The 24823-nt window shown below is 37.1% G+C and overlaps 1 protein-coding gene across 2 annotated transcripts; it reads left to right on the top strand.

Annotated features, from left to right (window-relative positions):
• The first annotated feature begins 5881 nt into the window (after nt 1-5881).
• Nucleotides 5882-24663, top strand: LOC139978496 (ceramide transfer protein-like). 2 transcript variants are annotated; one of them, XM_071988777.1, is made up of 14 exons: nt 5882-6233; nt 7974-8189; nt 8531-8672; nt 9037-9144; nt 10184-10341; nt 11188-11280; nt 11930-12028; nt 14330-14407; nt 15872-15961; nt 16424-16556; nt 17164-17366; nt 17977-18109; nt 20963-21098; nt 21651-24663. In XM_071988777.1, exons 1-13 carry the CDS (start codon nt 5985-5987, stop codon nt 21091-21093), a joined length of 1833 nt encoding a protein of 610 aa, XP_071844878.1. In that variant the 5' UTR covers nt 5882-5984; the 3' UTR covers nt 21094-21098; nt 21651-24663. The 2 variants fall into 2 exon arrangements, with proteins under 2 accessions (XP_071844878.1, XP_071844879.1); XM_071988778.1 differs by lacking the exon at nt 14330-14407.
• The last annotated feature ends 160 nt before the right edge of the window (nt 24664-24823 follow it).

Here is a 24823-nt window from a genome sequence, read left to right as displayed (position 1 = left end):
ATCCAGTCTAGGGGGAACTTTACTACGCAAATATTTGCTAGTTCTGATGGAATGTAATGGTATATGGGGTTTTTATGGGTTGTTTTGCAACAGTAACAATATGTGTCCCCTGCAGTTCAAACCACATTAGTTCAGTTTAACAGATTTCGCAACTGCCTTCGGCTTCCTATATGCGCAGCGTATACACCTGCTTAAACAGACAAAGTAATTCTACATCATACAATTTCCATGGAATTGCCTCTCAATGGTTTATTATTGTCATAAACGAATGATCGAATGATGCTTCACTTGTTCAAGGAAAGATAATTTTCATGAGTAATGAATGGTGTTTGTTATTTTTCATCTGTAAACACTAGCCAGGAGCGCAAAATTCGTTCATATACCGTGCAGCAATGTTTATACAATTTGATAGTTTAGAACCTTTATTATAGTTTCAGTAATGACTGTTTCATCATTTTATGTTTAAACCATTTAGCAATCTTATTTCTTTCACTTACCATTTACCATATCATTTGTTTAATCTTAACAAGAACTGTTTTTTGATGTACGCCTATTAATAAATATTTTATATTTATACTGGTTTAAAATGAATCGAAATCGAAATCGAGGAACTTAAATATTGATACTGCGAAGTAAACTATATATATATATATATATATATATATATACATATATATATATATATATATATATATAAATATATATATATATATATATATATATATTTATATATATATATATATATATATATATATATATATATATATATATATATATATATATATATATATATATATATATATATATATATATATATATATATATATATATATATATATATATATATATATATATATATATATATATATATATATATATATATATATATATATATATATATATATATATATATATATATATATATATATATATATATATATATATATATATATATATATATATATATATATATATATATATATATATATATATATATATATATATAAGTTCAAAGTATCTGTTCAAAGTATCTCTTTCGAGATCCGGCTTTAGGAATCACAAATGATTTTCGAGTTGGATAGCACCATGTTTGATCTCTAGAGTAGGGCAAAATATGTCACCAAAAACAGAACTAGTATTGTTCGATATAGGTGACAAACGCCTACAGTGGAATTACGATCTTCCTTACCGGTTTCGAACCTCTGGACATACAATCAGCGTCCATAGCCTAGTGGTTAGGGTGTCCGCGTACAGAGCGGGAGGCCCGTGGTTCGAATCCCGGTGGAGGCTGAAAGTTTTTTCACTGTTCTCGATTTTCCAACTCATTACGATTTTCATTTATATATATATATATATATATATATATTAATTTATATATATATATATATATATATATAAATGAAAATCGTAATATATATATATGTGTATGTGTGAGATGGCGCTAGAGTGGTAAGCGGATCGGAAACTCATCATATATATTTGACTATAAAACACAAACGGAAGTGAAGTGGCTTCTCTTTACAATAACAAAAAATGTATTTGTCAGCAAAATATCTTGCAACCTAGAGTAGTTTCAGAGGGTCCAACAAATGGATGTTATCAGAGGACCCAGTAATGCACTACTGACTTAAAGAGGGTTTATGTTATATCATATATCTATCATAGGTGACCTTTTGTATAGTAAGACACAATATCAAGTTTGCTTTATTGGCTCCAATTATTGCACGCCATAGCTAGGAAAGTACGTAATCGACCTGCCACGGTCGTAAATCGACCTCAGGCTCTACAATTAGCCTGCATAGCTTCTTAACACCATTCGGGCTCTTTGTGTAAACACTGTGTGAAAATATTTTCATGCCTACAGTGTAGTTAATCATACAGCGTTCACACAAAGACCCTCAGTCATACAAGAAGAAAAAAAAATATGTGGCAGGCGTTGCAGACATATTGGTAAAAAGAGGTCATTTTACGACCAAGGCAGGTCGATTATACGTAATCTCAAGAAACTTTTCCATGATAGCATGTGCTATAGTTTTACGGTCCGTTACATTAATTACTGCTCTCAATCCATGCAGGTAGTATATTTCTTAATCACTTTTAATTTTGAAGAAAAAAAAATAACCCTTCAAAATGTCCATGCATGATTGTTACCGAGCTTGAACCCTATAATGGGACCATGTGGTTAGGTAGCTTGAGCAAACCCAATATTACCCCACCATCTCTTTATTAAGATGGTATGTCACGGCCATGTACTATTGTTCACAGATCTGGCGAGAAGATGTCAAAACAAACTATGTAAACCAACATTGGAATTAGTTTATCATTACAGACTATATACGGTACTCTTTACCAGTTCCACAAGTCAATATCTTCATTGATTGGTTTGTTATGACTTTGTCCGAGTTCTTGTCTATATATTATTAAGGTCATTGAAGGTCAAGATGTAGAGCAATATTCCCCTGGCAGATATTACGAACAGCTGGGGGAAAGGAACTGCATGGCCCGGCATGTTCACATTGCTATGTATTATATTGTATAACGAAGAACCACAATCTCACAGTCTTGTTCCGATCCTATCTTTATTGAAAATATTTCCGGTTATGCCTGTGCTTAACTGCTGAAAATTGTCAGTATGGAAGCTTAAAGGTCACTAGTGTTGACCCCAACCTTAGCATGCTAAATTAATTTTTGCTACAAGGAAGTTTGCCAAAAGTACTCCTCTTAGCTATAGTCTGTTGGAGCATGGAGCTATTAGTATTATCGGTAATAGCTCCATGGTTGGAGGTTCGTGACTGTCCAAATGATTCCCAGGCCAAGACAAGGCGTTCACTTCGACTGTGAATGATATTTCCACGCTATTGAGAGGGGTGGGGTGGAGGGGGGTGCTCTGAGAGTGGCAGTAAAATTTGTCTCGAACTTTGATCATGTTTTGACCATTTTATTTGATTTTCTAGCATATTTGGAGGTAATAGTGGTGACTATTAATACCTGCTTTGTCAGATATACTTGGCTTCAGTCCAAGAAATGAGTCAGAAGGAGAGCTACAGGATATGATAAATGTTACTTGCATGACTCCGTTGACTTCCTTTAAATATATACCTTCTTATTTACTTTTTTTTTGATCGATATGTCATATAGTCGAAGGTTCATTTCAAAGTTTTTATGTTGTTTAATGTTGCTGCTCCTCTTTCTCTGTAAGAATATTATATTTCTTCTGAATATCTTTAAATCTATTTAATGAAGGCGTTTAATCTGATTTATAAATCCCGATGCTGTCATTCATTCTGTTGTACACATTCATACTAGATACAAATTTCTTCTCTTAAAGTTGTTTTTCTTAATTTAAGGGGGAGGGGGGCATGGTGAGCTTCAGAGAAGAATTAATTGACCCAAGTTGAATAAATTCTGGGAAATGCATAGTCCTATTCGTTTGTCGCTTCAGGCGTTCATTGAATATTTCCAAAACTTTGCAGCAGAGGTTATGAATGGGTATCATTTGTAAGTGTGTTTGTGTGCGTGTGTGTGTGCAAAGAGCGTGCATTTTAATTATTGCTAGATGGTACAAAATATGCCAACTTTTCATTCGTGTAAGGTGCTGATTGTTAAATGTCACCTGAAAAATATGTCAACTGAACACATTTCTGAAAAGTTATACTATTCAATTTTCCACCACTGAAGACAAAGAAATAAGGCTAGACCAACAAAATCATTGTTGAGGCTCAAGATTTTTACGACTGTAAGTTCATTGGGAGTATTATGTTTGCTTCCCTTGGTTGAATATATTGTTAAGTTGTATAAAGCTTAATTTTGGTTCTTGTCCATGTCAGCAAGTTCGTATGGGTTGGCGTAAGTTAACTTCAAAGTCGGTGTAATAAGTTGCTTAAAGGTATTGTGACATTTTTTCTATTAAATATAGGAACACGTTGCAACTGAGCGTGATTGCGCTCGATATTCTCTTTAAAAGACTAACTTGTTTTCATACCACTGATATTTGGAAACAAGGATCGGTTCGTCCGACAATCGCGAAACTGCTTAAAATACATCACCGTTCAAATTGATTACAGTTTGCCAAATCCTTTGTACACATTTGACTCTATTCGGGCTAACCTGTTAAATTCAATCGCCCCAGTACTTTCAGCTACATTCCTATTATTTGATCTTATAAACTGACTAAAACGACTGCAGTGGAACTTCAACTTATGTGGTTAAACAAAACATTAACAAAGATTCAATGATCTCGAAAAAGACAGTATATAAAGAATATGAAAACCATTTCTGAAAAAATGATAAAGTGTAAAAAAAATGATATCTTTCCTTTTTTGTCGAATTGTCGAGAGACTATGCAGACGCCATGTTTGGAGTTATGTTAACAACTAGTTTATTTTAGTAAAAAGAGGGCGCTCGGCCTTAACAAACAATGTACATATATGACATCTCCCTTTTTTTTGAAAAACAAGATGATAATATACAAGTTATTGGAGTGATTCTTGCTGTAAAAATCAGTTACTTAAGAAGCTTAACATGCAACTGAAAATAATTAGATATGCTAAAAACAAACATAGCCTATACACACATTCCAGTAGAACTGAACTATCTGTATCTAGCTGGGGGATCACTTTTCTACCGGCCTTGGTGCAAGTTGATGTTTCTCCATCCAGACCTTTACTCTTAACCTCTTACTATGAATGATCTAGGCATTGCAGTCTCATCAGTGATAACTGCAGTATTCCATGTTTTTGACTGACCAGTATACACTCTCACTCTATCACCAACTGAGAAATTCTGCGATGGACCTGCACTCCTGTCATAATATTTCCATTGTATCTTTTGTTTCTGGATTATGTTCCTTTCTACATTCTTATGCACCAACTGGGGGTTTTAACTGTTCATTTGTCATATGCCAGTTGATCTCTTAACCTCCTTCCCATGAGAAGCTGTGCCTTTGTATGGATCTTTTCCTTCATGTGCAGACTTCTTGAGGATAGCTTTGACCGTGTTGCACTGTCCTCTCTACAAGCCCATTCGACTGAGGATAATTAGGGCTACAATTGTTACATGCTTGAAATCCCACTGCTGACACCATGTCGAGTTGTCGAGATACTATGCGGACGCCATGTTTGGAGTTACGTTAACAACTGGTTTATTTTAGTAAACAGAGGGCGCTCGGCCTCAACAAACAATGTACATATATGACACTTTTAGGCGAAGCGAATGTCTTATAACCCTGATGTTACTAGTATCAATCCAGTTGAAATAGCCTAATAGGTATTTTTTTCTTTTCCATTTTCTAGTCAAGGATTTTTGTCATTAAAAAATATAGCATATTAAGCCGATTTTCTGTTACCAACGCTTCCCTGTCACTCGCTGGGTGGAATCGAATGCCACCTGGGGGTGTTCCCTGATGATACGCGCTATGCAAGGTACCACATATGTATTCTGACCCTCCGTTTCAGTTCAGATGATCTGCCAGTGGAGAGCTATAAATACGATTAGCTTTATCCAACTCCCAAGCACATAGCCAGGCTAGACACATTTGGACTCTCTACCGCCCCCCCCCCCTCTCGGGCAGATTGTTTGCGCCAACTTCATTCCCTCCCCGCCCCTCCCATCTGTACAAAACAAGTTACAGACACATCTTTTTCCCGTCCATTACATTACATTTTTGGTACCCCTTGACCTCAACCTACTACCCATCCTTACTTGGCAGAGCTTTCTCATACCCTTCTCTCAAATCTTCATTGAGTAGGGAAGAAATGCCATTTATTGCGCAGTGTGCATTCCACAATGAAGAAGAAGATTACGTCATATCATGATCACGAGTTCCGCGAAACTTCCTCCCAATGTTAGCTAGGCTATCGTTAACAGTACGTTAGGCTTTTGAATACATTACACTTGACACACAACATATAGTAGTATTAAGTTGGGGTGTAGCCTAGGACAAACAAATCGACTAAACAATCCAGAATCTCTCTAGGAAATTAGACATGAAAATGTCAGATTACCATCGCAGTGTAAGTGAGGATGAAGAGGATGATGACGACTTAGACGATGATGAAGAAATTGAAGGTACTCCAGAACTTGAAGACAATCTCAGCAAGTGGACAAATTACCTCCACGGTTGGCAAGACAGATGGGTGGTGCTACGAGAAGGGACTCTATCGTACTTCAAAGCAAGAAACGACATTTCCTCGGGGTGCAGAGGATCAATAAGTCTAGCAAGGGCCGAAATTGAGGTTATTCTGAACTGTCATAGTTTTCAAATCATATCTAAGTCATTTGACAAGGACATAATATTAGCAAATCCAAGACGAGACCCTTTTACAAATTTAGCTTGACCACCCTCCATGCAGCCTAACGTTGAAGCAATCTGGCGTAGGCCTAAGGCTATTCTATCATTTAACTTAGGCCTGGGCTTATGTGAGGCAACAACTTGATCATAATTCAGAACCTGGGGAAAGCATAGTCTGGTCAAACCATTCTGTGCACAATGTATGTCCACATCAGCATATTGAGCACTTAGGCTAGAATCTCTATAGGCAAAGGCGTGGTTCAGCGGCTAGAGTGTCCACCTCAAAATCCTTAAGTTCATGGATAAAAATTCAACCAGGACTAGGAGCCAGATTATCTTGACCTTTCAAAAATCGCTGCAGTGCAGTGGTGATGTGCGGAGTCTTCCGTGGCTATCGTATTCTGGTTTGTAAACTTGGGAACAGTTTTTTTTTTGTGTTTTCACTTGGTTTCAAAACAAATTTGGTCGTCATGGCTGCACTGCAGTGATGTTAAACGGGGTGCCTTTGTCTACCTTAGTATTTGAGAAAGTGGTCAGATGCTGGGGCACACTCTTGTTGGATGGGGACGTTAAATGGCGGTCCCGGGAGCAGGAATGGGGGCTAATTCACACCCCTGCCTCGTTATCCTCTGAATGCTTATCGAAAAAAGAATGCTTTGAAATAAGCCGGTGTTCATCCAAGATCTAACACAGATAGGGTCTCAAATAAGCTACCGTAAGGCTCCCTGATCCTTGGGTCGCTAAACTAAATTAAGCTAACTCACTGAGTTGCATGCAGTGCATTGAAACTATCGTTAGCCTAACTTCTAAGGCTAACTGTTAATACACATTAGGCCTACGTTTACATGCAACTAGTAATATGTCTAGTCGGTAGTAATATGCAAATTGGAAAAATATACAAATTGGAATGCAAATGTCAAGAAATTCATCTGAAAAGTTTTGGGAGCAATTTTGATCTATAGTTATCCTTGTACATTAGCATGTTGTGGAGATCTGAAGGTATCACACATAGGTATGAAATTTCAGTTTGGGTTTATTGCTTTTACAGAGACAATATTAATGGGACAAAAACAGTAATGCAAACTAAATAACATTATAAAATAAAGTGTAAGAAAGTACAGTTTATCTGTGATAACCCAGTAACACATGTTTCTTAATTTTTTGCATAAAGTAGAGACAAATGTACAGACTTTCTTACTGTACCATTTTTGAGGCATTGCCATTCTTTTGCAGCAATTATTTAATCTCAATAATTGAAAGCCTTGGAGTAACAACATTTAGTGCAGCAGAATTATGCTAGGAATCAGCAAAACCGGCATCGAGTTTGAAAGATTTGCCATGAAACAGTAAAACTTTACCACAAAGTTTCTTCACTGGATTAAAGAACTGTGGCTTACTGTAGGTGCAGCTTAGTGGATATGAACATGTATATAGAACTCTTAGACATTAGTTTAAGGGGTATCTAACTACAAGAGTCTTCTGTCAGGGTAAAATTTCAATAATCCAACTAAATCTGAGTATTACTATGTGTATGACATTGTAAAAAACATGGAAGTAATAACCGGAGTACTTAATACTTTCATAGTGAACTTGTATAGGACAAAATTACATTTCAAACCCAAACTACAGCTTAAATTGCTGCCCTTTGTTTAACAACTGTTTTGTTTATTTTGAACCGAAACAGGCACACCAGTTTGATGACAGGAGATTAGACATCACAGTTAATGAATATGTATGGTACCTCAGAACAAGGACCTCAGATGAGAGGCATAAATGGATTGATGCCCTGGAGGCACAAAAGTCTTATGCAGAAGATAGTGATACCTCAGGCCTGAGGAGGCATGGATCCTTGATGTCTCTAAGGTCAGGGTCTAGCTCCACATCAGCGTCATCTTTCAAAGTAAGAACACGTTCATATTTTTGTTTTTTATGGATTCATAAGTAGCTTGTAAAATGTACACAATAGAAAATCAAGAGCCAAGTGTCCGCCGAGTTGTATTCACCGTTAATGTTTCATTTTTTGTGATGCAAAATGTTAGTATTCGTTCTCAACACAATGTTTCGTTTATGCATGAAGGGAGCTTTAGGTCTCTTGGTTCGTAATCGAAGATTGATTTCATAAGAGTAAAGATGAGGTCAACTCTTTACCAATAACCCTAAAGCAAGATTTAAGATGGGATCCATCACTAATGAAGCTCAATATAAAGTTATCCTTTAACATTTTGTACTTTTGTATCGCAGAAAGGAAGAGGGCTGCATGAGAAGTTGGCCGAAATGGAGACATTCCGAGATATCTTGTGTCGACAAGTAGATAGTCTTCAAGGGTTCTTCGATACCTGTGCCGAGCAGTACGAAGACCCTTTGAAGTGGTCGGACGACGGCTGTGAGTAAAACTCCTACTCAAGACAAATTCCCCTTTCTTCTTCTTCTTAGGTTTTGAAGTGTTTTGGTATGCAGAGGAGTGAAGACAGATATATCCAAGTATGTAATAAGAAAATTCAGCGTGGTTTTTAATAGGACAACAGTTAAAACAACAGTCACTGGTTCTTTGTTTTCATCAAAAGTAATCTTATAGACTCCCTACAAGTAACAATTTAACTTGTTTAATCGCATATTGCACTGCCGTTGAGAAATGCATGGACGTTGGTACAAACAGTTGAGTGCTATTTCGAATATTAAAGAGAAATTACCTTCTTGGAAAAAAACATGTGATGATATAATCCTCCACCTGTTCTGTTTCCTTCCAGCGGAAGAAGAATTTGGTGAAACTGACAACCTGGCAGGGACTACACCCACCCCCGAAGCAGATTCATTCCTTCTGAACGGCCCTGAAAGCCACCGCAAGAACAGTAAAAGTAAGGGCTTAACCCTTTGCTGTGGTGATTATTATCAGCAATATGGGGCCGGGGGGGGGGGGGGAATGGCAAGTTTTGTAATGTATTCGATTAAATGAGTATGTGAGGGTGCTTGTTTGTATGTTTTCATATGACATATGCTGCACGGATTTGGGTACTTATTAAACGATTGGGGTGAAAAAAGCGAGGGGTGAGGGAAGAAGGATGGGAGCGGTCATATGGGAACCAACCAGCAGTCTCTCTTCAAAAATAATGAGTGATTCATTTGTAACGATTACTAACTTACCTCGTCTCACCATAGACTACCGTCCAGTCATCCAAGCTCTGATTTAAGGCTCCAATACCAAAGTATATTTTGGCAATGAAACTTGTGCAGGTCTCAAAGGCAAAACTATCTGCAGCCGACCCTTGGAAAAAATAAATTGATAGCGGTGGAAACAAGATTGATTCACCGTTTCCAGTGCTGTATGATTGAGTAGATTTTCGCTTGTTGTCTGTTGCTGCCCTTTCTCAAGAACATTCCCATTCTTTGATGAGTGACTTGGATTGCAGAGAATAATTCATCCAGTATGCAAAATAATCAAATCGCTCTACGAGTCCAAAGATTTATAGCAATTTTCATTTTTTTGAGGAACCAAAAGATTTTATAACAGACAAAAAAAGCTCAGAGCCTTTAAAATTGTTACACAAAATGGAAAAAACTAAATCATTCCCTGGAATGTCTTGGCAGGAAAAGTAGTCGGAAATTATTTTGTACCTGAATTTATAGATGCAACAATTTATTTTTGGTTCTCTATGTCGGTTTACTTCCCTTATTAAAATGTCTGAAATCAGTCAAAGTCACAATGTTTGGAATTAGTTTGAATTGTCACAGAATACATATCCCATTCCACAATCAGTTTATTGACCGATTTCAAGTGGCAAAACTTTAGTGCGCCTAAATCACTACCGGTCGAACACTAAAAGCGATTTGCATTTTAGTGAAAGTGTCTCAGTAATTCCTCTTTCATCCGTCTCTTTTTTTTTCTCTTTTCTTCAGCCGAGAAGCCCAATTTGGATCTGGCCACCATGGGGATCGACTTCCGAGGGGAAGCGCTGACATTTAAGGCCACAACGGCGGGCATATTGACGAACCTATCACACTGCATCGATCTGATCAGACAGAGAGAGGAACAGTGGAAGAAACGATTGGAAAGGGTCAGATTCGCAGAAATTGCTCAAAATTAATCCCACGTCTCCCAAACTGTTGTTTAGTTTCTGTGTATCTACAAGAGTCAAACGGAGGAGATATATATATTGCATTCAAGTTGATTAATGTCATGTTGTTGTTCAATTTAATGTGCAATATGAGATGGGTGCCTGAGAAATGTTTTTTATTGGAGGGGTGGGGGTGTAATTGGGAATGTCTGCACAAGAAGTCACTTAATATCTTGAACTTGGATTATATGAGAAGTTTGTGTCCCAACTTATCTACTTTCCCATTTCTACATTCTGATGAAAATTTTAATCTTCACTTTATTTTCCATAACTTATTGGCATTTTCTTATTCTTTGTAAATTGTTGTGTTCATCCCATAATTTTGTCTGCCTACCTACCGTTGGTGGCACCCTGCTAATGTTTCCTTGTCCGTCACATGCTCTTGAAATGTGGTATATTAGAGGGAAAAATATGTTTTTTTAAAAGAACTTTTAGTACAGTAGGACTAAATCACCATTTTTAAAATTTGCTTCATGGATTTACTGTACTAGTATGACAAATAGTGTAAGTCCTGTTAGTGCCAGTTAGTTGTTACCTCATTTAGGTGTAAATAAACAAAGAGCTATTAGTCTACGCAAACGAAGTTCAGTGGTAAGCAGGTTACCCTAATGAGGAAACGTTTCACATTGATTGTTGAGAAATGGCTCAAGTGAGTTATTTAGGAATTTGAAGCCAATGTTACGGTAAAAGGTCAATTTTGAGGTCACTATTGTTGAGTACAATGTCACGGGTACTCTTATTTTTAAATCTCAACATATTTCTCTTTCTGTTTGTTTGGGGGAACAGGAACAAGATAAAAGGAGGAAAGCAATGGAGGCTTACAAAAACATTGTTAAAGAAGTCAAAAAGAAGGCTCTTGAGGGCGGTCCAGACTTTCAGGTTAGTCTCTTCCAAGTATATTTTTTGTTGGGCGAGAAGAGGTAGGGATGCTTGATTTTTTATGATCCTCTCTGATCCCAGGGATCGTTTGCTCTGTGAATATGTTTCAGCAAGTGGTAAAACTTTTTAATCACATTGCTATCAAACTCCATGTAGTGTTAATATCGAGCCTCTGTCACTCTGTGAATATGTTTCAGCAAGTGGTAAAACTTCAAATCATATTGCGATCAAACTGTAGTATGAATATTGAGCACTGTGCAGATTAAAATGTTCATTTCAGCTGTTACCAAAATCCCAAATGAGTTATTTTGGGATCCTGTCGATAGGAAATTTGGTACACATGATGGATTTTAAAAACTGCGGCTGAACTATTTGAACCGTTAAACCTCAGTTGACAATGTCATAAAACGTAGGTGTCATGACACCTTGGAAATAGGTCCTTGTCTCCCTCCACTGATATCAAAGTTTACGTCGACCTTAGACAGAATCATTTCTTGACTGAGTAGAGGTATTGCACAGATAGTCTTTTTCCATGTTTAATTTCAGTTTTAAATAGTGTCTAGCAAGCCAGCCATCATGATCAAAGATGATAACATATTTGGCAAAACATCCAATGAATGTCGTCTCATCCTTATTTTGTTTTCTGCAGGAGGGTCCTCACAGCTTGTTAAATGAGGACCAATTCTTTGATGCAATAGAAACCGCCTTAGATATCAACGACAGTCAAGAGGAAGAATGGAACAGACAGGTAAGGCATAAAAAACAAGCCCTCTGTGAACGTTGTGTATTTGTATCACCAAGAGAACTGCCAACCCGAAGGGTAGCTAGGGGGTGTTTGTATCGTAATTTGTTTAAATGTCAAATACAATGGAATATTCAAATGCAATTCAAAGTTTAGCTTCTTACACAATTTCAATGCAGGTGTATTGTATATAAAGTTACAGTAGTTAATTGATTAATTAATTCCACTGCATGTGATAGACACGGTAAAATACAAATGGTTTGTTTAGCAAATTTAGTGGCCACAAGAAGAACAAACAGGAAGAATGGGAAATTAAAAAAGAATGAAACAACAAAATTGTAGAAAAACAAAGAAATGTGAAGCAATATGGATATTTAAGTCCTATAGTACATTAGAGTGTGTCGTTCTTTAAATGCGTGATTGAAAATTTTCAAGGTTGCGAGCTTTAAATACAGATTGCCAAGTATGGTTTGGTGGATGTATAACATTGGATAATAAAATTGATTCAGATTACTGCGATAAATGAACGCAGTAGTACGACCAAATTAATATGTACGAAATGTTATGAAGATAATTTTCAAGTGATTGCAGAACTGAGTTGTGCAGTATTTTCATCATAAATTTTAAAGGACAGTTTAAAAGTGAGAAAGCGTTGCACTTGCTTTTTTACAAAACAGACATACTACCCTTTCATAGCAAACAGTATTTAGCCTAGCCTTCTTTACATGTAAGATTCAGGGCTGATGACCTTTCAGTTGTGAACTGGTAAGGTTTTGGGAGAAATACTTCATAGAAGATGCACAGAACATTGCTGGAAAAATAAAACTTGAAACTGGCTAGAAGAGGAATGTTATTGTTGAAGGCAACCAGCTGTATTTAAAACAGATATTGGAATGAAGTCTCCTACCACACAGATTCGCCTGCTTGGTTTCATGTATCATGTTTCCACTTATTTAGTACATTTCACACAAATTTAACATGGTTAAAATGCTAACAAAAATAACATAATATCTAACATTATTGTGCACTGCTCTGCCATATTAACACACATGTTAACAAAGTGCTTCTTCCCTCTGCGAGTACTATGAAACATCGTCCCCTCGCCAGAAATGTGACAAGTTACATCTCATTACTTACCTAACCACTTGAGTTTTATAATGCAAATGAGGCTAGGCCTAGGTACATCATACATGGATGTAGATTTCGGTCTGTATCATGCTGTAATGCATAACAACAGCATCTTACAAAGTCAAGAGAAACCAAGCTAACAATGCAATCAGTACTTATGCATTTGTATTCACATATTCGCTTTACATTGTGCACACCAACAGCTATCATACGTAGGGTTACCATCTTTGATTTGAAGAGAGAGGAGGAAAATTGCAGTCAGGAGTGGGCTGGGGGGGGGGTAGGGAGTAGGGGAATTGAAGGGTTCCTCCTCTGCTTTGTGGAAAAATTTGTATTGATGGGTAACGTTCCTAAAATGGTACAAGATTTGAATCTAATGGGAGTGGCCAAAATCCAAATCCATGAAATGCCAATAGATCGACTGATCGGTCTTCGGATTGTTATGTTCGACAATTTGCCCTTCTCTACTCAAATTGGAGTAGCTAAATGGCTAAATCATAGTCGAGAAATTTTGCCACTGTAGGTCAAATAACTCTGAACTTAGAACCACCCAATAATCTGGACGCTATTTTAAATTTTGTGAATCAACCTGGACGTTCACATAAAATCATGAAATCAGAGGGCCGTGTCCTGGGAAGTCCAGAAATATGGTAACCATAGCTATAAGCTATCTAGATGTTCCCCAATCATGATTAACAAAGCAGAATCATGTTTCAAATCACCTTCACGAATCATCGTAACAAACGTACACAACAATCAAAGTATCAGTTCGGAACTTCTTCTGTACTCCCAACATCTCATTATTTTTGGGGTATTTTTAAAGAAATTCTCATTTCCCTGAGCCACCCCCAAAATAAAATGAAAACTACGTTTCCTTTGTTTAACAAGATAAACCAAAACCCGAAGTGGAAACGCTTGTTCGGTTATATGAGACCATTTATGGAAATATTTCAGAAGAGAAAAAAAAGCGAAAGGAGACTAAAAAAGACATTGCTGTGATTCAGAACTTTTGGAATCGGAAGTTGGATTTTTTACGCAAACCGAGATTAATCGAGTAAACACATTTCAGCAAACACATCATAAACAAGACAATGTCTGGATCAAGAACAAGCAAACAAATTAACACTGCTCAGTTTTTGCTTGCACTTTGTTTTCTGTTTTTTTTGTTTACCTTTATAGAAAGAAACTGGCTCCCTACACACACCAAATTACATATCTCCAGATTTTCCACCCAGCGAGCACAGGTTATCGAAAATGGTGAGTAAGGAAGCCTGTTGGGAACATACTCGAGGACACAGTGTTTGAGATCTCTGTCAGCATTCTCTGACCAGTGTAGCTGGTTCGAAGGATTTGATCATACCTATTTACAGCATGCTTCCTATAAATCATCACACCAGCTTTTCATTTCCTCAAATCACCAAAATATTTTGGTTATTTAAAACAGATTGTCAGAAAATTTCTTGTTCCCTCATTGGTTCCCACCAGTATCATATTTTGTTGATTAATTCACTTCACGTTTACCTGTTAGGCCCCTTGTTGAACCTAGCCTAAGCTGTGATTTTTTACAAGAACATATGCAAAGTTTCTTCACGACATGAAGATGAAGGAAATCAGATCATTGACTAATTTTACAGCTTCCAATTCATATGAAAAGTGCCATGTTGCACTAAGAGATGAATAATGAGGTTATCAGTTACCTTCAAGGTTGCATGGCATTGAATTGTTTGTCTTAGACTAAATACTTGTTTCTGAATGAGGTGTTCTTAACTTGGACATTTGATCAACAACCTTGAAACATAGAACCACCTGGAAAAACCATTAAACATACAGTTCAGGGAATAACCCCTTAATGACAGTATGGGCAGGGGTGGGGGGGGGGGCTGGGTGGCAGCAGGTAGGATCAATGTCAATAACATGTCACAGATTTTCCTGAAGAAAGTATTGTCACCTTATATTATTAACACCTCATTGGTCCTACATAAAGATCTGACAGATTACAATAACTTGGTTGTTCCTAAGTAGCAAGTTCATTCACTTTGTGATCCAAGCCATAAAGGTGGGAGGAGGGAAGGGGTGGTGCTGACAGCTTTAGTGATTTGGAATTGAAATTTCAGTTCTTCAAGTACACAAATAGGTAATGTTATGTCAACAGACTCATCTCAAAGGACTTTGTTATGAAAGGAAAATAGTTTACCCCATGGTTACCTGATAAAAAAAAAGGAAAAGAGGTGCTGCTGTCAGATGACAATATCATTTCATTCCATTTTACGCTTTGGTGCAAAATGTCATAGCTTCCATTTTTAATAACTCCAAAACAGTGGTAGAAATATTGATTTTAGATTTCATCCGGATGCTTGCAATTCCTATTTCATCCGTTTTCTCATTTCTCGCATGACTAATTGGCTTAAAACGATCTCACGTTTGGGGGCATCATCAAAGGCCATACCCTTTTATTGTCTTGATAATGAAAAAAAAAATGAAAAAAAAAAGGATTTTGTTCTGGTGGTGAGAGGTGATTGTTTAAAAAATAGAAAAAAAAAGGTGCTGTAAGTGTTTTTGCACTGAGTAGCAGAAATGTATATCCTGATAAAAAAAAGTGTTCATCTGTGAAAAGATTTAAATTTTTTTACATTTTCTGATAAAGTTTTATGAATGTATCTGGTAACATCAAAGTGAGTGACCTCTTTGTTTATTTACTTTCATATATTTCCCACTTCACAGTGCCAAGAAAAAGTCGATGAAAATGTGAAGTATGCTTTCACGAATATTGAAAAAGAATGGGATTTGGTACACCAAGAGGGAGAACTACAGGTAAGATTTGTAGCTTTTTTAAGCAGATTTGTAGCTTTGTACTATGGTCATCTTTTTGAACAATTGAACTTCCCACAAAATGTCTTCGTTGAGCTCGGAAAGCAGGATTTTCCAAACTTCGGCTTTGCACCTTGCCTGTTTAACACAATATTCTCTGAATTGACGATCATTATACCGAACCTGCGGATTACATATTTTCAGTTTAGTATTTTCATATGGTTTTTGTGAAGTGTCCAGTGTCAAAGTATTAAAGTAACCAAAGAGACTATAAAAATGTGAAAACTGTGTAAACGTGTTATAATCTCAAGCATGTGAGAATTTTGAGATCGCAAAACTTGACTTACAAATCATTTTTTCCCATTCTCATTAACTTCCAGATTTTAATTGAAAGAACCACACATTATTTTGCTAACCTTGAGCTTATTTATTTATATATTTTTTAATTTTTTTTTTCGGTCAAAGGTTTACAAGAGTGAGCAGGAAATAGACGGCATCATTGTTGATCCACTCAAGGCCATCCACACGGTCAAGGGTGTCTCGGCCTACGAGATGTGTTTCTCTTTCTGGGACGTGAAAGTCAGAATGGAATGGGATCGTAAGTATTACAGAGACAGGTGCAAACGTTATTCCTCTGTGCGAGAGAATGGGCAGACGGTGACTACCGGTTGCAAATGAGTCGTCTGGAAGCCTGTATCAGAAATATGCCGTGACAAGCTCACCATTGGTTCCCCGTGTAAAGTCACGGCCTGCTGGAATACTCATTTTTGCAGGAAGTTAGCACTGTTGCCAATTTACATCTATGTTGCCACAACTGAAGTTTTTGAATGAAGAGATTTTTTATAGCATTAGGTTTTGAGCTAGTAACAGTTACAGTCCTTCTGACCGCAAGCCCAGGTTTACACTTTTACAATCACTTCCGTTTATTTGGTTTTTCAACACGTATGGTGAAATTTTCATGTGGTGATAGGTTGTGGTTGGAGGAATCAATGATCCATGAAAACTATCCATATTGAAGATATGTCTCCCAAATATTATATTTCTACTCTGTCTCTTCTTCTCATATTTTTTTAATAAAAGACCCCTAAAGTTTTCCAAATGATACAGCATCTTACGTTGTCTATCATTTGCTGTGTTACAACTTTGAAGTTTGTACTCAACATTCGTCTCAGTTGGTTAATTCTGTTTTTTGCTTGATCTTACAGTCGTATTGGATTCGTCACATACCCTTGAGATCGTATCACCCGATACCGTGATATCACATCAGCTGATGAAACGGCTGTGGCCTTCGGTGCAGAGGGATACCTGCTTTGCGTCGCACATTCGTAAATTAGATCTCTCTTCGCAAGGCGTCACCAGCATCAATAACTGGATCTGTAGCAATTTTTCCGTGGACCATCCCAAAGCTGTACGTTATCACATCATCCCTATTACTTGCAGTCCAGATTTCTTCATGGGTGTTGTTTTTACAATATCATGCTTATTTTACTTTTCTCCAAGACAGTTTGGTATTAGGCAAGAAGTTTTGGAGGTAGTGGAAGGAGGAGGGGGCAGCTGTGTTGTTAAGTTTGAAGGGAAAAAATTGCTAAGTTTTAATAAGTTGCTTTTGAGTTTTCTGGAATTGGAAAATAATTGTCACTTGCACCATAAAAAAGTTTCTACAAGGTTTATTGTAGGCTACTGTTTTCCTATTTCTTGTCACGTACAGTTATTGTTTTTAGATCATTGTACTCCATCTGTGCATAGTAAAGTTGTGTGCACAGTCAAATTTTGTCAGATGAGGTTAACAGAGACTAGTAACAGTGTAAGAAGGCAAATACAAGGGTTGATTAGATGAGTGACAACCTAACTCTAACCCCCAGAATCTCATGAAGGTCACTGAATGATGGTAGTAGATCAAATGAAAAAATGTCTGAGGAGTTTGAGCTTGAGAAACATTTTAGAATCATTCATAGTAAACATTCCCAGTGAAGGGAGCAATTCAAAATTACCCTGATTTGATTGTCGTATCTCCGCAGACCTCCGGAAAATGTATCCGGGCCAAGTTGAACGTCAGCATGCTGTGCCAGACGTTTCTGGATCCTCCCGACATCAAACCAGAAGATGCCACCAGGGATAACCTACTCTGTAAAGTCTTTTACATTTCACACGGTGAGAATGACAGTCTCGTTCAGTTTCCCGAATCATAAATCATAACGATGATAAGAACGGTGAAAGTAATAGAAATCTTTATTATGAATAAAATATGTCAGTAGAGCGACGATTTAAAGTGCTTCACGAGACAAAGCATGAAATACTAAAAAAATAAGGAATTTCTTCAACTTGGATTCTATGCTTGCCAAAATGATTCGAACTTTCTCATAGAAAAACTTTGTGTAGCAGCTTTGAAGTCTCTGAATATTGTCTGTAATAAAATTCTCTGTAAAAAAACATCTTTGCCCTTGAATAGCAATTTGGCCATTTTGCATAGCAATTTGGCCATTTTGCGTAGCAATTTGCCCAATTTATGGAAAGGACTATTGCGGTAGGATTGCAGTCGAGTAGTGTGATTGACAAGGAGGGGAGGGGGGGGGGACTTCTATTTGAACAACCAGGGTAAAACTGGGCCATTGGTAGGGACGCAGGAGTTTTCATTGATATGAGGAGTGCCCACGGTAAAGGTGCGAAGGACAATGAGCAGTACCTTAAAGATGACTCCTGCTGGAAAAGCAGCCAGTGAATCGATTAGATCGTCTGGGTTGTTTCAGGAGGTACATTGACTATCGTCATAGACAAGATGAACAAGAACGCCCGGTCTCAATCAAGAAGTCATTGCTCCCTCCCATTGTTCTTATGTGTTCTGTCAAACAAACATTGCAAAATTGGATCTAATCAGAGTCGTCAGTCGATGGTATCGGCTGATATTGAAGAAATTGTTTCTTGCTGGTTTTCTCTGGTGGTAACATTGACATTATTTGGAAGTTGTTAGCAGAGTAAAGTGTTTTTTTTTTTTTTTTTTTTTTTTTTTGTGTCACCCAAGATAAATGTACAGTGTTAGTTACAACAGTGTTCTTTTGCAGTGAATAATTTGTTAGTCTCTGCGAGAAAAAGCCCTCAATGTTAAGTTTGGTACTTGGAAAAGAATTTATACCATCTATGTCCATCAGGCAATACTTAAAGGACTATTCTGGTGGCTAAAGTCCATTTATCATCAAAACCAAATTTGTGTAAAAGCATATTGTATTGGGAGAGACATGTAAATGTGTTGAAATTTGAGGAATGCAAGATCTGTGAACATCAGATTTTGGTTTAGTATTGTCATCATAGCAGTTCATCTTCTTTTCATGTTTTTTGTTGTGATGTAGATATCATTTATCTAGTATTACTTAAAGGAAAAGAAGAAATTTCTAAATTAGGAAACATTGATACCTAGGAAGCAAACGCCCTAAAATGTGTTACATTTCAAGGATAAATTAACAACAGTATTACAATAGGAAGCAACAGGGAAGGAGGAGTGGAGGGTTTGGGAAGGGAAAGAAACACCTTTTAAGGAATGTCAGCCAAGATGAATTTACGGATCGAAAAAATAATTTAGGTAAAGTTGACTGTAATTCGATATTGAAACAAGATGTTGAGATCGTTTTTAGCTCATACCAGCATGCTGGTGTGAGCTAGTGTTACAGTGCAGCGTCTATCACTCTATCATTCTATCACTCTATCCGTCAACAATTGGTAAAACCGCTCCCACTCGCACAGTGTTTAATGGAATTTCATGAAACTTGGACACAAGGACCATTGGGTATAGGGCCATCAGATATGGTCCGAAATTTGGGGTCAAAGGTCACCTGTGGGCCGTAATGGGCCATTTTGTGGAAATACGCAAAATGCTTCTTCTCCTACAGATTCCATGGTACAATGTTGAGGGTTTGTCACGATAGTACTATGGAAGTTTTATCTTCAGGGTGTTCATGAATTTGAGATCAAAGATCAACTAGGGGTCTTTTGTGGCCTGGGCCCCATCCCTATATTCTCAAATTGCTTCTGTTCATACAGTGTATGGCCAGTTATAATGAAACTTGGTCACAACGTTCCTCGGGATGAGGGTTATGAGTGGTGTTCGGAAAATTGAGGTCAAATGTCATTTAGGGGGTCATCGGGGGTCATTCTTTGTAATATTTTCAAATATCTCAATCTCCTCAAGATTTTGATGGATCATATTCAAAGTTGAACTGATGATTGTTGGATTGTTTATGAATAAGGTGATGCCTAAAAATTTTGGGTCAAAAGTTAATTAATTACAATTAATCCCCATTGTTTAAAAAAATCTGAGCCTTCACATTTTTCCTAAGCTCCTTTAATTTATCTACCAGTCTCTGCAGTGTTTGTTTACATTTGTGGTTAAGCTCCGTAGAGACTGTTAGTGGAATTAAAGCAGGATTGGGAGTTGTTATTAACTGTTGAACTGTGAGCATGAGAGCCCTATAGCCAATCAGCACTTGCCGATGCTTAAAAGTCTTTGAGCCTGAGGTATGTAGGCAGCCAGCCAAAATTTTGGGAAGGAGTGCTTGTGAAGTTATTTCTGCTCAGGTAGAGGGGAGAAAGTTTAATAGGGTAGGTCAGTGGTATTGTTTGAGAGAGTGGGTAAAATAGGACTGAAAGGGGGAAAATAGGAATTATCGCCAGTGGTGTGGCCAGGATTCTGCTAACGGAGGGGGGAGGGGAGGGGGGGTTATCGCCGTTTTGAACTAGGGGTATAAATTTGTCTCTGAACCTAAATTGTTCGGCCTCATAGGCCCAAAAAAATTGGTGGAATCTGAAAAATGGCCTGAAATTTGGTGGGCCATAAAGTTTTGTGGGCCCTACATTTTTGAGCTCGATTCTGCACCATTGGTGCTCTAGTTTTCATAATATTTTCCCCGTCAATGTTAGTCTTATTCTGCCTGGCAACAAAGAATCCCACCAAATATCATCGCTGGTATAAATGAATTTAAAAAATTGCTATCCTTCCTATCTTGTTCTCAACAGTAAATCCAGGCGGATGGGCACCCGCGTCAGTGTTAAGGACCGTGTACAAGAGGGAATATCCCAAATTTTTGCGCCGGTTCTCGGGATACGTCCAAGAGAAATACAAGAGCAAACCAGTAAGCTTCCACTGATGGAGGTAAATCACTTCAATTCTCTCTATTCTGCTTGTCTCTGTTGTCTTCTAAACTTTGGTATGAAAAGTATGAGTTTTCTTTATTTTTCCTGGTTTGGTTGTAAGTTGTCAGCTCCTAAACCAATTGTTTTTTCCTTTTTTTGTTGAGATGAGTTGATATTGGATCATTTCTTCATGCTGTCTAAAGTCCTGGGGGCCTGGGATTAGGGGGGGGGGAGGTGGCAAGAGGGAAATATGTTTCTTATTCATGAATATTGAGAGAATTAAGATGGAAAAGATGGCAATTTTTAGTGTCATTCCTGGTGCTGGTATCACCTCTAAACAGTCTGTGAACGACAAGAGTGTAACCCATTTACCATCTGACCACCCAACTTCCTTGGTAACAGTTAAATCCGTGCAAATTGTAAACAAACCCCAAGAGGTACATATCGACAGTAATTCCCTTTACCCTATCAGGTATGTTACTTTTTTTTGTAAATTTTGTGTAAATTATTTGTTGGTTAATGTTTTGGTGCCGATAATTTTGACAAATAATGTTACTTTATCACTCCATAGGTACCTGGCATTTAGCCGTCACGCGAAAGCATCAATCGAGAGAAAACATCCACCATGCAGTCGTCTGGCAAAACTATTCCAGTCCTTCTAAAAGGGAGGGATCAGTTGTTTTCTCGAGATCCTATTATACCGTTACCGTGTTTGAAAATGGATTTCCGCAATTTGGAAATATGGAAATGATTCACATCCTTTATAACCAATGCATGTTTGCGGTACTCTAAAGGATTGTTTTACTTATAAACGTTTTTTCCAATTAGATGTGATTATTTTCAGACGTAATAAATATCGTCCAGAAAATTGTCACATTGGTCATTCTGGGGGGGCATTCCGAGTATGATTTTTTCCGATCCATTTTTTGAAATGTTTTTATATGATTGTTTTATTATCTGTTTGTTTGTTTTTTTTGGGTTTTTTTGCCAACTGTGGTGCTAGTCAATTGTAACTATGACTTTTTATTCAGGGTGTTTCATTTTTAAGCCGTTATTTTTACAAAGAAAACAATAAAAAAAAAAACCTTGTTATTTTTGTTACACATTATGTACAATTTTGAGCACATTCATTTAGTTTGAAATGAAACTTGTACAGCAAGCAAGCACATGCCCATATAATCAACTTTTTGTAAAACATATATTTAAACTTAAGGCAAATACAAACATTGGTAAGGACGGAAGTTTGTAATCATGCCTATGATTAGATATTAAAATTAGATTGCAGTTTAGTTTGGTCACATTATTTGTTCTGTTTAATTGTCAAATATTTGGTAAGGTTTAGTGTGTGAAAGGGTGAGGAACTGGGGAAGGGTGAGGTACTGGGGAAGGGTGAGGAACTGGAGAAGGGTGAGGAACTGGAGAATGGTGATGATCTGGAGAAGGGTGAGGAATTGGGGAAGGGTAAGGGTGAGGAACTGCGGGAGGGGGAAGAAAATGGAGAAACTCACTAGACTCGTAGAAAGTCAGACTCGTATTCTAAGATAGTTGCTTGTATTTGTACTTGTACTCACCCTCGTGAATTGGTACTCATACTCCTACATTGAGCATTTAGAGCTGTGTACACATACTGGTACTCATATCAAATGGCAAATCTACTTGTACTCATGCTGTTTACTGGTATTCATACTGTAGTACTTGTACTCATGCTGTTGTACTGATATTCAATGCTGTTGTACTCGAAGTCAATGCTGTTGTACTGGTACTCAATGCTGTTGTACTGGTACTCAATGCTGTTGTACTGGTACTCAATGCTGTTGCACTGGTACTAAATACTGTTGTATGCATGCTGTTGTACTGGTACTCATGCTGTTGTACTGGTACTCAATACTGTTGTACTGGTACTCAATGCTGTTGTACTCTTATGCTGTTGTACTGGTACTCAATGCTGTTGTTCTCGTACTCGGGTACTCATGCTGTTGTACTGGTACTGTTGTACTCGTATTCAATGCTGTTGTACTGGTACTCATCCTGTTGTATTTGTACTCAATGCCATTGTACTGGTACTCACTGCTGTTGTACTTGTACTAAGAGTATTTTGGAATTCCAGTTTGGCGGGTTACAAGTGCAAGATGAAGTAACAGTACTCGCGTTTAGAGCCGTGTACTCATACTTGTACTCATATCAATGGGAAACCTACTTGTACAAATACAATGTAACTATTGAATTTGAATGCTCGTACAAGATTGAATGTAGTAGAAGGAAATATGTAAACCGGTTAAATTTGTCCTTGATATACACAAAGAGAGCAGGTTGTTCTGTCTCTCTGTCTACAAACCACTTAATCCGGGCCGAAGTTACAACCCTACGTGTGTTTTTAACACTAAGTATTATTGCTGTTTTTTAGCGATAGAAAACTTTCTTCATCGTCTTTTACATATACTTAATGAAACCCCTGGGATTTGTGCTAAGTATGATCTACTTTTATTCTTAAATCAGTATTAGTGGACCTCGGTGAACCAAAGTCATCTCTTATCATAAACAAATCAATTTTAACAAAAAAACCTTGTAGGAGCCTTTATTTTACATTCCTATTTTAAGTAAACATCACAGATTTTGTTGCATTATTTCCATCAAGATTTTATTACCCACTCATCACTACCTTCTCCCTCCCCCTACCCACTCAACCTCAGTTATAAAACTCTAGATGTATTTCAAGGTTTACTCGGGTTCGGAATTTGGATGGATGTACATTTCACGCCAAGGTAATAACAAATTGCTTTACCCCTTTATGTTGGTCTCCCATAAGAGAGACACATTGAATGCTTGTTTCTCTAGCAGATCTAACAGAGGGTAAAAAAAAAACATCAGTTGCTCCTGCTTGTGATCCAAACTAACATGTGCTTTCTTTCGTTAAATTTTGAGTTCATTTAAATATCTCGATATTAAAATCGCGAACAATGCAACTAAACAGGATTCTGCAAATGTCATAATTTTTTCTTCTTTTAACAAACGGCCATAGTCCTGAATTAAGAGAAATGATCATTTTTTGTTTTTGTCATATGTTGTGATTTTTCTTGTTTAGATAAATCTTTTCCAGAGTGAATTTTCCTAAAATAAAAAAATTACTGCATCACATTTTTTTAACACCTTTTTTTACGATACGATGAAATTGCATTTTGTTTCTTCCTTTGCGACGTTCTGTCAGTACTTCCTTGCTTTAACTTCCCTGACATATGCATGACGTCACCACTAATCTTTTGTGTTTGCATGAATATTCAATGAAGTCCTATATTATGTATTTGGGTGTATAGTGATTGAGATCTTATGTAAAATAATCTACCTCTTAATTTGCGAGATTGATGAATACTTTCAATTAGTGAATCATATGACGTCATTGCGATTAAGTATTTTTTTTATGTTACCTTACAGATTGAACGCCTACGGTAATAAATTGTAAGCAAATGACGCTATTTCAAACCAAAACCGCTGTGTTGGTGATGTTAGATTGTGTGCAATACTGTAATCCTTACATCATCTCTAACTGTAAAATATATCGTATTAAACAGTACAGTCTCTCACAAGCATACATCTATCTTTTGTTTTCTATTTCTTCTGTTTTTTTTTCACTTTCCAAAGGAGATTCTCGTCAATGGATTCAGCCATGACGAATGAATATCATGTTCAACTTTGTAGAGCACAAAACTTGGTTAAAAAAGTTCATTTCGTGAGAGTTTTTCCTCCCAA

The sequence above is a fragment of the Apostichopus japonicus genome, chromosome 13 (assembly GCF_037975245.1).
Source record: "Apostichopus japonicus isolate 1M-3 chromosome 13, ASM3797524v1, whole genome shotgun sequence".
Lineage (NCBI taxonomy): Eukaryota > Metazoa > Echinodermata > Holothuroidea > Aspidochirotida > Stichopodidae > Apostichopus > Apostichopus japonicus.
Note: the sequence above shows the minus strand (reverse complement) of the source record. Positions and strands in the feature narration are given on the sequence as shown.